At 46.5% G+C, this 13,520-nt stretch overlaps 1 protein-coding gene across 1 annotated transcript in view; it reads left to right on the top strand.

Moving 5' to 3' along the window:
• The window catches only part of LOC118797176 (retinal-specific phospholipid-transporting ATPase ABCA4-like), an 88,566-nt gene extending 75,099 nt beyond the window's left edge, over positions 1–13,467 (top strand). The window contains 10 exon segments of the mRNA XM_036556430.1: positions 977–1,106; positions 1,234–1,354; positions 1,570–1,632; positions 2,008–2,114; positions 2,278–2,419; positions 3,615–3,749; positions 3,827–3,930; positions 4,437–4,529; positions 7,439–7,688; positions 13,273–13,467. Of these exon segments, the coding sequence (XP_036412323.1) occupies positions 977–1,106; positions 1,234–1,354; positions 1,570–1,632; positions 2,008–2,114; positions 2,278–2,419; positions 3,615–3,749; positions 3,827–3,930; positions 4,437–4,529; positions 7,439–7,688; positions 13,273–13,401 (1,274 nt within the window). The 3' untranslated portion in view covers positions 13,402–13,467.
• The last annotated feature ends 53 nt before the right edge of the window (positions 13,468–13,520 follow it).

Here is a 13,520-nt window from a genome sequence, read left to right as displayed (position 1 = left end):
GCTTATTTTAAGAAATGAGCTTGAAACCAGCACAACTATCTGCCAGTATAGTGAGATAAATTTACATAATAAAATTACTCAAAACAGGTAAAAAGCATCTAGAAATAAGATAAACAATCTCATAATTTTCATACAACTGTCTCAAACCAAGAAAAATCTGGCCACTTTAGTTTTGTGCTTTAATGAAGGCAAAAAAGAACAAGATTAGACTATTAAATCATTCATCACAATTATTTATATGATGATTAATCATCAGCGCGACGGCCCTAACGGTCTCCTTTAGCTTACGGAAAAATAGTATGATTGTTAACCAACTAGGCTGGGCACCTCTCCGCCATCGCCCTCTGCTGGCAGCCGGCAGCACAGGCTGGGCCCTTCCAAATAACAACACCTTAACAACGTTGTTGAGACAGTTCTTACTCTGGACCACTTAAGTTCCAGAATTAATTTTTAGGCTTTGGATTGGGGTTAAGGTTAAAGCGAATGTTAGGCTTAGGGTCAGGTTTAGCTTTACTAGCCTCTGATGTGGACCATCATAATAAAACATATGACAAAGTAAAGGTCTAATCAGACGAGATAAATATAACGTTCTTATTCCAGTGAGAACCGTCATGGTCTGACAGTGGATGAGTTTGTGTGGTGGTGTAAGGATTCATTTCTAAAGCTTTGATAAAAACATACGGATGGTGATCAGTTTCAGGTGAGAGATGAAGACTGTTTACAACACTTGATGGCATCACAGTTGAAAGTGTGAACAGCTACAACTACCTTGGTGCAGTAACTGATGACAAGTTGTGTTTCGATCAAAACACAAACAAGTTCTTCAAGAATTACCAATGTTTTTTGTAAGAATGGCTTCATGCAAATTGATATTTTCCTTGAGAGATAACAATGAAAACTACACTCATCAACATCGGCTCACGCTTTTCTGAAATATGATCTGCATCAATGCATTTTCCTTTTCCTTCTTCTAAAGGGGAGGAATACACTGTGGACCCGTTCAGGTGGGACTTCGTGGGGAAGTACCTGGCCTGTATGGCTGTGGAGGGTTTTGTCTACTTCATCCTGAATCTCCTCATCCAGTACAGATTCTTCCTCGATCACTGGTGAGGGAGGCGCAGAAGAACAATCCCTGTCATTCGATCACACAAAGCCTCCATCCCCGCATTTATCGCTCATTCACGGCGCCATCAAAGTGCTTTGTTGTGAAGAATATGGCTTGATTTTCTGCAGGTTATCTGGCTACAGCAGCATTCCTGTTCATGATGAAGATGATGATGTAGCTCAGGAGAGGCAGCGGATCTACAGCGGAGGCAGCAAAAACGACATCCTGCACATAAGAGACCTGTCAAAGGTGCACTGACCAACCACTGCATCCTTGTACCAAGCGTTTTTCATCTGCTTGACCACAGATTAAACATTTTAGTGTGTTTTTAATTGAATCATCTCTTAATGTTTGATTAGACACCTTTTCTGTTGAGAGATCTTTTCACCCGTAAGCTTTGAGAGAAAACAAGTACCATTATCTTTCGGTTCCCTTGAAGCTGCACATCTTTTGTTTATTCATAGACGTATGTGGGCAGGAAGAGGCCAGCAGTGGACAGAATCTGTGTGGGGGTTCCAGCTGGGGAGGTATCTGAGAGAACATTATTTGTTTCTTATAAAAGACAAATAAATCCTGTGTTTCTACAGCATTTTCCCTTCAAGCTTTGCTGCTGTGCTCCACGTTTGGCCCTATAATTTTGGTAGTAAGCTCAGTGCTAAACTAGATAAATTAGCTAAACGTACAAGCAGGAAATTCTGAAGTGGCAGCCTGAGCACTGAGCTGTCTGTAGCCCTGAATAGAGAGAACCAATAAACAATAAAATATCACATTTAAAGATGAGTGTTTCACGTTTCCCACATCTGTAAACAAAGTGATAAACTTAATAATGACTTTGGATGACAGAAAAAACAAAAACAATGAATACAAGTTCTTCATTTTAACACCAGCTGGTTGATTTGTAGTGCTTTGGGCTCCTCGGTGTGAACGGAGCTGGAAAAACTACTACTTTCAAAATGCTGACTGGAGATACAGACGTCACCTCCGGCGAGGCTTCAGTGGCTGGTTACAGGTATTCTAGCATCCAAAAATACGAGCGTTTTCATATGTAGTCTTAATGCATATTCTTAACCTACCTATAACCTAAAATAATACAGATTCATGAAGAGGAGTTTCTGATCATTTCACTCATTAATGAGTGTCATTCATTTATTATATGTGTCTTCATTTGTTAGTATCCTTACCAATATCCTGGATGTACATCAGAACATGGGCTACTGTCCCCAGTTTGACGCTATCGATGAGCTGCTGACAGGCCGAGAGCATCTCTACCTGTATGCTCGCCTCCGCGGAGTCCCTGAGAGAGAGATCAGCCGAGTGAGTGTACACAAGGCCACACACTCAAAAAGTTAGAAAAGGTCCCACAGTCAAAAAGGTCCTGCACAACCATCTAAGCGTTGGTCCTGTCATCAGAAGATCGCGAGCTTAATCCCAGCCATCCATGGCCAGGAGTCCAAGAGAGCACAGTCCTCAGGGCAGGATGGCCCCCATCTCCCTCTTAGAAAAGGTCCTGCAGACAAAAGGTTAGAAAAGGTCCTGCAGACAAAAAGTTAGAAAAGGCCCTGCAGACGAAAATTAGAAAAGGTCCTGCAGACAAAAAGTTAGAAAAGATCATGCAGACAAAAGGTTAGAAAAGGTCCTGCAGACAAAAAGTTAGAAAAGGTCCTGCAGTCAAAAGTTAGAAAAGGTCCTGCAGACAAAAAGTTAGAAAAGCTCCTGCAGACAAAAAGTTAGAAAAGGTCCTGCAGTCAAAAAGTTAGAAAAGATCCTGCAGACAAAAAGTTAGAAAAGCTCCTGCAGACAAAAAGTTAGAAAAGGTCCTGCAGTCAAAAATTAGAAAAGGTCCTGCAGTTAAAAATTAGAAAAGGTCCTGCAGAAGAGAAGATTCTGAGAGTTTGAGTAGTCATTATATGTCACATATATATTATAATCATTATAGTCGTAATATTCAGCTCTGACATGATGATCAGCTCTGACAGCTCAGAGGAGTCAAACTGGATTCTTTCTGTGCTGCAGCTCTGCTGAGAATAAGGTTTTTACTTCTGCAACAGTCTGAATTCAGCTCCTGAAGGTCTTGCTAATTAGCTGATAAGCTGAGGCCTGGAAGGAACCCAGTTTGATACACCTGCCTCAGAGTCTGTTATCCTGAACTGCTGACAGCTTTCATATATATTTGGACAGAACACTAAACTGACTTTCATACCATTGTTTACTGATCACTGCTGCTGAAAATTGCTGCGCATATTTTGCACATGTTGTACATCCGTATACACGCTGCCTCTGCACCAGCACATTCAGTGTCTCTGGTTTATTGATTATTTATTGTCTGATGTTTTTTGTACTTATTTTGTGTATATATTTTTCGCTATCCCTCTTGTACATGTGCATTTATGTCCTTGTCTTAGTGTTTATGCAGAGAAGCGGCCTGAACTAGTTTCGTTTTACTGTATATGTTTAATAAAGTTGAATTGAATATTGATATGAAAACAGAACCGTCTCCTCTGTCCTGCAGGTGGCAGAGTGGGGCATTCAGAAGCTGGGCCTGTCGGAGTACGCTGGCCGGTGTGCTGGTACCTACAGCGGGGGCAACAAGAGGAAGCTCTCCACAGCCATAGCCATGATCGGCTGCCCACCTCTGGTCCTGCTGGTAAGACCCTCAGCCTCAGCTAACTCTCACGTGTTGCTAATGATTAGCAATCCTCTAATCTCAGCTCGCTGTTACAGGACGAGCCCACCACAGGCATGGACCCCCACTCTCGCCGCTTCCTGTGGAACGCTATTATGAGCATCATCCGGGACGGGAGGGCAGTAGTTCTGACCTCTCACAGGCAAGACAGCCTCCAAACAGACACTACACTGTAAATATGGTGAAATTATCTTATATCTGGTTGACATAACTGATATATTTCATTTTGAGATTGTTGTGAACTTATTATGAGATTATTTAAGTTCTTTCTGGGCATTTTTTACTTGTTTTGAGTGATTTTATTAAGTCAAATCACGATATTGGCAAATAAATTTGCTTGTTTCAGGCATATTTATCACAACAAGCACAATTATCTGCTAATATACTGAGATAATCTGACTTAATAAAATCACTTAAAACAAGTAAAAATATTTAGAAATAAGTTAAAATCTTATAAGAAGCTTAGAACAGCCTCACAGTGAGAGATGTTAGTTATATCAACTAGATTTAAGATCATTTCACTTGCCAAGGCACCATTTTCTGCAGTGTCCAGTTTAATAAACGTTAAATTAAACTGATCACTCATAACCTTGTTTATCGCTGGGATTAAGATGTTTTTAGTAACGCTGTGATTTTGGATGTGTACAGTATGGAGGAATGTGAGGCTTTATGCACCCGTCTGGCCATCATGGTCAACGGGACTTTCAAGTGTCTCGGCACCATTCAGCACCTCAAATACAAGTAAGTCTAAGACTGCATTCCACTGTGTTTTTCTGTGTATTAACATCTTATTGTTTTAATGCTTCTGCGTCTACTAATGCACTGCAAACATCAGAAAACAGGAAAAAATCTTAAATCTAGTCAGTATATCTAATATTTCTCATTATGAGAGTGTTGTGATAATATTATAAGATTAACTTATTCCAGACATTTTTACTTGTTTTGAGTGATTTTATTGATGAAAGTGTTTTAATCCATTGGCAGATCATTTAACTGGTTTCAAGCATGATTTCTTTAAATAAACAAAATGTATATGTGCATTATCTCTCAAACTAAGTAAAATGATCTGCCAGTGGAATCAGACACTTTTACTATATTAAATTGCTTAAAACAAGTAAAAATATCTAGAAATAGGCTAAATAATCTTATAATATGCCAACATTAGTCTCATAAAGAGAAACATCAGGTATATTGACTAATATTTAAGATGTTTTGCTAAGATGTCATTTATTTTATTTATAGCTTAACTTTAAAAAATTGCAGAGTGCTTTGCAAAAAATGTAAATCTTGGTCGACAATTGTATTTTAAGGAAAGCTTTAAAGTGCTTTATGTGAAGTTTATTTATACAATGCTGTCATTCAAAGTGCTTTACAAAAGAGAAATGCAGATAATTCAAATTAAAATTAATAAAATGTAGGAGAATAGAAATTAAAATCATGATTCTGATGAGTTTAACATTGAATTAAAACCTTAATTAAAGATTAAGGTGGAACTCGTTTTCTATGGTTTAGATGTAAATAAAATTATTCAGAGTGGTTTGGTGTGAAATGTACCTTTCTAGAGAAATTTACCGAAAGATTCTTCACCCTTGTGGTACGAGGAACCGGACGTCCTCGTGTCCACACTACACTACAAATATCACCATTTTATCTGCTATCAAAATTTCCAATTCGCCCTTTGTTGTTCTGCTTTGGTGCCGACGGGCTCTCTCTCTCTCTCTCTGTCTCTCTCTCTCTCTCTCTCTCTCTGTCTCTCTCTCTCTCCCTCTCTCTGCTCTCTCTCTCTCTCTCTCTCTCTCTCTCTCTCTCTCTGTCTCTCTCTCTCTCTCTCTCTCTCTCTCTCTCTCCTCTCTCTCTCTCTCTGTCTCTCTCTCTCTCTCTCTCTCCCTCTCTCCCCCCCCCTCTCTGTCTCTCTCTCTCTCTCTCTCTGTCTCTCTCTCTCTCTCTCTCTCTCTCTCTCTCTCTCTCTCTCTCTGTCTCTCTCTGTCTCTCTCTCTCTCTCTCTCTCTCTCTCTCTCCTCTCTCTCTCTCTCTCTCTCTCTCTCTCTCTCTCTCCTCTCTCTCTCTCGCCCTCTCTCTCTCTCCCTCTCTCTCTCTCTCTTTCTGTCCAAGCCACTGCAACTCATTTGTGTGTTCTGGCTCAAATCGATTTGGCTCTACAACATTTTGGAAACAGACCTCTTCTAAGTCCGCCATCTTCCAAAAAGAGTAAACTGTAACTGTTACAGTAAGAAAACTGTAAAAATGAACTGTAAACAGAAGCTGCTGCCGTTAGCCGTGTTGAACAGCTGTAGCTGCAGGCAGTAACAACAAAAGCATGTTAGCTCGCGCATTGATCTCAGCTGAGAGTGAGGGGTTAGAGGGTAACCCTACCCCTAACCCTAACCCTAACCCTAACCCAGAAATAATCCTGGAGTGATAGTTTATATTAAAAATGACATTTTAGGCCAAAACTATCACAAAACAATGTCTCAGGGATCAGGTGACGCATTCATTACCATTTTAGAGACAGTAAATGTTCCGGACGTCTGGTTCTGGTGAATGAGGATGATGGAGCGGTGTTAGAGGACAGAAGAGCAGCAGAGCTGAGGAGTTTAACCTGAGCTGAAAGCAGCTCAAACAGGAACAAAGACTAAGACGAGCAGCACAGGAAGTCTTAGAAGCTCCGAGTTCAGATTAATGATATTATTCACTTATTTTACAGCTCAACAAACCAAAGAACACTGGTGTGTGTTTCTGTGTGGTCAGGTTTGGTGATGGTTGTGTTTATGTGTGGTCAGGTTTGGTGATGGTTGTGTTTATGTGTGGTCAGGTTTGGTGATGGTTGTGTTTATGTATGGTCAGGTTTGGTGATGGTTGTGTTTATGTGTGGTCAGGTTTGGTGATGGTTGTGTGTGTTTTTGTGTGGTCAGGTTTGGTGATGGTTGTGTTTATGTGTGGTCAGGTTTGGTGGTGGTTGTGTGTGTTTATGTGTGGTCAGGTTTGGTGATGGCTGTGTGTGTTTATGTGTGGTCAGGTTTGGTGATGGTTGTGTTTATGTGTGGTCAGGTTTGGTGATGGTTGTGTTTATGTGTGGTCAGGTTTGGTGATGGTTGTGTGTGTTTATGTGTGGTCAGGTTTGGTGATGGTTGTGTGTGTTTATGTGTGGTCAGGTTTGGTGATGGTTGTGTTTATGTGTGGTCAGGTTTGGTGATGGTTGTGTGTGTTTATGTGTGGTCAGGTTTGGTGATGGTTATGTGTGTTTATGTGTGGTCAGGTTTGGTGATGGCCTTTTGTGTTTATGTGTGGTCAGGTTTGGTGATGGTCGTGTGTGTTTATGTGTGGTCAGGTTTGGTGATGGTTGTGTGTGTTTATGTGTGGTCAGGTTTGGTGATGGTTGTGTGTGTTTATGTGTGGTCAGGTTTGGTGATGGTTGTTTGTGTTTGTGTGGTCAGGTTTGGTGATGGTTGTGTGTGTTTATGTGTGGTCAAGTTTGGTGATGGCCTTTTGTGTTTATGTGTGGTCAGGTTTGGTGATGGTTGTGTGTGTTTATGTGTGGTCAGGTTTGGTGATGGCCTTTTGTGTCTATGTGTGGTCAGGTTTGGTGATGGCCTTTTGTGTTTATGCGTGGTCAGGTTTGGTGATGGCCTTTTGTGTCTATGTGTGGTCAGGTTTGGCGATGGTTACGTGGTGACAATGAAGATCCGAGCAGCCAAAGCAGGGTTGTCTCCTGACCTGGGTCCAGCCGAGGCATTTATGGACAGCAGTTTTCCGGGCTGCGTCCAGCGGGAGAAGCACTACAACACTCTGCAGTACGAGATCGCAGCCTCGTCCCTCGCTCGCGTCTTCCAGCTAGTGGCAGCCAACAAGGAGAAGCTGAACGTCGAGGACTACTCTGTGTCTCAGACAACGCTGGACCAGGTGAATGACCACAGACAGAGAGAAATGACGTACACTGTCCATCATAGCTGTTCATTTCTCTTTTAAACCAGTGTTCACTTTGTCTGTTTGCAGTAGCTTAATATATGAAATAGAAATCTTTTTAGACTTTACTGATTTCCAAAACTGACGGAACGGCTGACCCTGTCTGGCTCATATCACCCCCCGTTTACACACTGCACTGACCGCCTAAATTCACCCTTTGAATAATGTTCCACTGACCAATAAATGACCGATATATTTCACCATATTTCTCTCCTCTCGATGTAAATTGGACAGTCCTAATTTTGGGTAACGCTTCAGTAAACATTCCCCTGACCAATCACAGGGCTGCGTCTATGGCCCCGCCCACACAGAACAGTGGCAGATCATTTAACTGGTTTCAAGCATGATTTCTCAAGCTAAATAAAATGATCTGCCAGTGGAATCAGACACTTTTACCAGATAAAATTACTTAAAACAAGTAAAACATACAGGCTAAATAATCTTATAACATCCCTACATTAATTTGGGGACGTGTAAGAGGTGTGTGGGGATGAGTAATTGATGTGTGGTGATGTGAAAGAGGTGTGTGGGGATGTGTAAAAGGTGTGTGGGGATCAGTAAGTGATGTGTAGGGATGTGTAAGTTGTGTGTGGGGACGTGTAAGTGATGTGTGCGGGTATGTAAGAGGTGTGTGGGGATGAGTAAGTGATGTGTGAGTGATGTGGGTCATGTGTTGATGATGTATGGGTGATGTGCAGCGATGTGTAAGTGATATGTGGGTGATGTGTGGGTGATGTGTGGGTGATGTGTGGGTAATGTAGGTGATGTGTGGGTGATATGTGGGGATGTGTGGGTGATGTGTGGGTGATGTGGGGATGTGTGGGTGATATGTGGGGATGTGTGGGTGATGTGTGGGGATGTGTGGGTGATGTGTGGGTGATGTGTGGGTGATGTGTGGGGATGTGTAAGTGATAGGTGGGGATGTGTGGGTGATGTGTGGGTGATGTGGGGATGTGTGGGTGATGTGTGGGGATGTGTGGCGATGTGTGGGTGATGTGTGGGTGATGTGTGGGGATGTGTAAGTGATAGGTGGGGATGTGTGGGTGATGTGGGGGTGATGTGGGGATGTGTGGGTGATGTGTGGGTGATGTGTGGGGATGTGTGGCGATGTGTGGGTGATGTGTGGGTGATGTGTGGGGATGTGTAAGTGATAGGTGGGGATGTGTGGGTGATGTGTGGGTGATGTGGGGGTGATGTGGGGATGTGTGGGTGATGTGTGGGTGATGTGTGGGGATGTGGGTGATGTGTGGGGATGTGTGGGTGATGTGTGGGTAACGTAGGTGATGTGTGGGTGATGTGTGGGTGATGTGGGGATGTGTGGGTGATGTGTGGGGATGTGTGGCGATGTGTGGGTGATGTGTGGGGATGTGTAAGTGATAGGTGGGGATGTGTGGGTGATGTGTGGGTGATGTGGGGATGTGTGGGTGATGTGTGGGTGATGTGTGGGTGATGTGTGGGGATGTGTGGGTGATGTGTGGGTAACGTAGGTGATGTGTGGGGATGTGTGGTGATGTGTGAGTAATGTAGGTGATGTGTGGGGATGTAGGTGATGTGTGGGGATGTGTGGGTGATGTGTGGGTGATGTAGGTGATGTGTGGGTGATGTAGGTGATGTGTGGGTGATGTGTGGGTGAGGTAGGTGATGTGTGGGGACGTGTGGTGATGTGTGGGTGATGTAGGTGATGTGTGGGTGATGTGTGGGTGATGTAGGTGATGTGTGGGTGAGGTAGGTGATGTGTGGGGATGTGTGGGGATGTGTGGGTGATGTGTGGGTAACGTAGGTGATGTGTGGGGATGTGTGGTGATGTGTGGGTGATGTGGGGATGTGTGGGTGATGTGTGGGGATGTGTGGGTAACGTAGGTGATGTGTGGGGACGTGTGGTGATGTGTGGGTGATGTGGGGATGTGTGGGTGATGTGTGGGGATGTGTGGGTAACGTAGGTGATGTGTGGGGACGTGTGGTGATGTGTGAGTAATGTAGGTGATGTGTGGGGGATGTAGGTGATGTGTGGGGATGTGTGGGTGATGTAGGTGATGTGTGGGTGATGTGTGGGGATGTGTGGGTAATGTAGGTGATGTGTGGGGACGTGTGGGGACGTGTGGGTGATGTGTGGGTGATGTGTGGGGACGTGTGGGTGATGTGTGGGTGATGTGGGTGATGTGTGGGAATGTGTGGGGACGTGTGGGTGATGTGTGGGTGATGTGGGGATGTGTGGGTGATGTGTGGGGATGTGTGGCGATGTGTGGGTGATGTGTGGGTGATGTGTGGGGATGTGTAAGTGATAGGTGGGGATGTGTGGGTGATGTGTGGGTGATGTGTGGGAATGTGTGGGGATGTGTGGGTGATGTGTGGGTGATGTGTGGGGACGTGTGGGAATGTGTGGGGACCTGTGGGTGATGTGTGGGTGATGTGTGGGTGATGTGTGGGTGATGTGTTGGGGACGTGTGGGGGATGTGTGGGTGATGTGTGGGTGATGTGTGGGTGATGTGTGGGTAATGTAGGTGATGTGTGGGTGACGTGTGGGTGATGTGTGGGTGACGTGTGGGGGATGTGTGGGTGACGTGTGGGTGATGTGTGGGTAATGTAGGTGATGTGTGGGGATGTGTGGGTGATGTAGGTGATGTGTGGGTGATGTGTGCGTGATGTGTGGGTGATGTGTGGGAATGTGTGGGTGATGTGTGGGTGACGTGTGGGTGATGTGTGGGTGATGTGTGGGTGACGTGTGGGTGATGTGTGGGTGACGTGTGGGTGATGTGTGGGTGATGTGTGATGTGGGTGATGTGCGGGTAATGTAGGTGATGTGTGGGTGATGTGGGTGATGTGTGGGTGACGTGTGGGTGACGTGTGGGTGATGTGTGGGTGACGTGTGGGTGATGTGTGGGTGACGTGTGGGTGATGTGTGGGTGATGTGTGATGTGGGTGATGTGCGGGTAATGTAGGTGATGTGTGGGTGACGTGTGGGTGACGTGTGGGTGACGTGTGGGGGATGTGTGGGTGATGTGTGGGTGATGTGTGGGTAATGTAGGTGATGTGTGGGGATGTGTGGGTAATGTGTGGGTGATGTGTGGGTGACGTGTGGGTGATGTGTGGGTGACGTGTGGGGGATGTGTGGGTGATGTGTGGGTGATGTGTGGGTAATGTAGGTGATGTGTGGGGATGTGTGGGTAATGTGTGGGGGATGTGTGGGTGACGTGTGGGTGACGTGTGGGGGATGTGTGGGTGATGTGTGGGTGATGTGTGGGTAATGTAGGTGATGTGTGGGGATGTGTGGGTAATGTGTGGGTGATGTGTGGGTGACGTGTGGGGGATGTGTGGGTGATGTGTGGGTGATGTGTGGGTGACGTGTGGGTGACGTGTGGGGGATGTGTGGGTGATGTGTGGGTGATGTGTGGGTAATGTAGGTGATGTGTGGGGATGTGTGGGTGATGTAGGTGATGTGTGGGGATGTGTGGGTGATGTGTGCGTGATGTGTGGGTGATGTGTGGGAATGTGTGGGGACCTGTGGGTGATGTGTGGGTGATGTGGGTGATGTGTGGGTGATGTGTGGGTGATGTGGGTGATGTGCGGGTAATGTAGGTGATGTGTGGGGGATGTGTGGGTGATGTGTTGGGGACGTGTGGGTGATGTGTGGGGGACGTGTGGGTGATTTATATTAGTCTCTCCTTTGCAGTCTGACCGTCTTCCTCCTTTATCGGCAGGTGTTTGTGAACTTTGTGTGGGGATGTGTGGTGATGTGTGGGTGATGTGGGGATGTGTGGGTGATGTGTGGGGATGTGTGGGTAACGTAGGTGATGTGTGGGGACGTGTGGTGATGTGTGGGTGATGTGGGGATGTGTGGGTGATGTGTGGGGATGTGTGGGTAACGTAGGTGATGTGTGGGGACGTGTGGTGATGTGTGAGTAATGTAGGTGATGTGTGGGGGATGTAGGTGATGTGTGGGGATGTGTGGGTGATGTAGGTGATGTGTGGGTGATGTGTGGGGATGTGTGGGTAATGTAGGTGATGTGTGGGGACGTGTGGGGACGTGTGGGTGATGTGTGGGTGATGTGTGGGGACGTGTGGGTGATGTGTGGGTGATGTGGGTGATGTGTGGGAATGTGTGGGGACGTGTGGGTGATGTGTGGGTGATGTGGGGATGTGTGGGTGATGTGTGGGGATGTGTGGCGATGTGTGGGTGATGTGTGGGTGATGTGTGGGGATGTGTAAGTGATAGGTGGGGATGTGTGGGTGATGTGTGGGTGATGTGTGGGAATGTGTGGGGATGTGTGGGTGATGTGTGGGTGATGTGTGGGGACGTGTGGGAATGTGTGGGGACCTGTGGGTGATGTGTGGGTGATGTGTGGGTGATGTGTGGGTGATGTGTTGGGGACGTGTGGGGGATGTGTGGGTGATGTGTGGGTGATGTGTGGGTGATGTGTGGGTAATGTAGGTGATGTGTGGGTGACGTGTGGGTGATGTGTGGGTGACGTGTGGGGGATGTGTGGGTGACGTGTGGGTGATGTGTGGGTAATGTAGGTGATGTGTGGGGAGTGTGGGTGTGTGGTGATGTGTGGGTGATGTGTGCGTGATGTGTGGGTGGTGTGGGAATGTGTGGGTGATGTGTGGGGATGTGGGTGAGTGTGGGTGATGTGTGGGTGATGTGTGGTGATGTGTGGGTGATGTGTGGGTGATGTGTGGGTGATGTGGGTGATGTGTGGGTGATGTGTGGGTGATGTGGGTGATGTGTGGGTGATGTGGGTGATGTGTGGGTGATGTGTGGGTGACGTGTGGGTGACGTGTGGGTGATGTGTGGGGATGTGTGGGGACGTGTGGGTGATGTGTGGGTGACGTGTGGGTGACGTGTGGGTGATGTGTGGGTGAGTGTGGGGTGATGTGTGGGTGATGTGTGGTGAGTGTGGGTATGTGTGGGTGACGTGTGGGGATGTGTGGGTGATGTGTGGGTGATGTGGGTGACGTGTGGGTGATGTGTGGGTAAGTGTGGGGATGTGTGGGTGATGTGTGGTGATGTGGGTGATGTGTGGGGATGTGTGGGTAATGTGTGGGTGATGTGTGGGTGACGTGTGGGGACGTGTGGGAATGTGTGGGTGATGTGTGGGGATGTGTGGGGATGTGTGGGGACGTGTGGGTGATGTGTGGGTGACGTGTGGGTGACGTGTGGGTGATGTGTGGGTGATGTGTGGGTGATGTGGGTGATGTGTGGGTGATGTGTGGGTGATGTGCGGGTAATGTAGGTGATGTGTGGGTGATGTGTGGGTGATGTGGGTGATGTGTGGGTGATGTGTGGGTGATGTGTGGGTGATGTGTGGGTGATGTGTGGGTGATGTGGGTGATGTGGGTAATGTAGGTGATGTGTGGGGGATGTGTGGGTGATGTGTTGGGGACGTGTGGGTGATGTGTGGGTGATGTGTTGGGGACGTGTGGGTGATGTGTGGGGGACGTGTGGGTGATGTGTGGGGGACGTGTGGGTGATTTATATTAGTCTCTCCTTTGCAGTCTGACCGTCTTCCTCCTTTATCGGCAGGTGTTTGTGAACTTTGCCAAGCAGCAGTCGGGTGAGGATGATGACGTAGTTCTTCATCCCAGGGCAGCTGGAGCGCGGAGAGAGATGAAGATTTCTCCTCTCACAGCAACCTCGAAAAACGGCAGATAACAGCAGCGCCAGAGCAGAACCTCACAGAAATATCAGAACATACTGACCACGTTAGTAAAGCTGCTGAAGGCCTTTTAGATCAGGAATCTGGAGAATCTTAACCGTGTCTGGTCAGGATA

This window comes from Colossoma macropomum, unplaced genomic scaffold (assembly GCF_904425465.1).
Source record: "Colossoma macropomum unplaced genomic scaffold, Colossoma_macropomum, whole genome shotgun sequence".
Lineage (NCBI taxonomy): Eukaryota > Metazoa > Chordata > Actinopteri > Characiformes > Serrasalmidae > Colossoma > Colossoma macropomum.
This window is presented reverse-complemented; position numbering and strand designations above follow the sequence as displayed.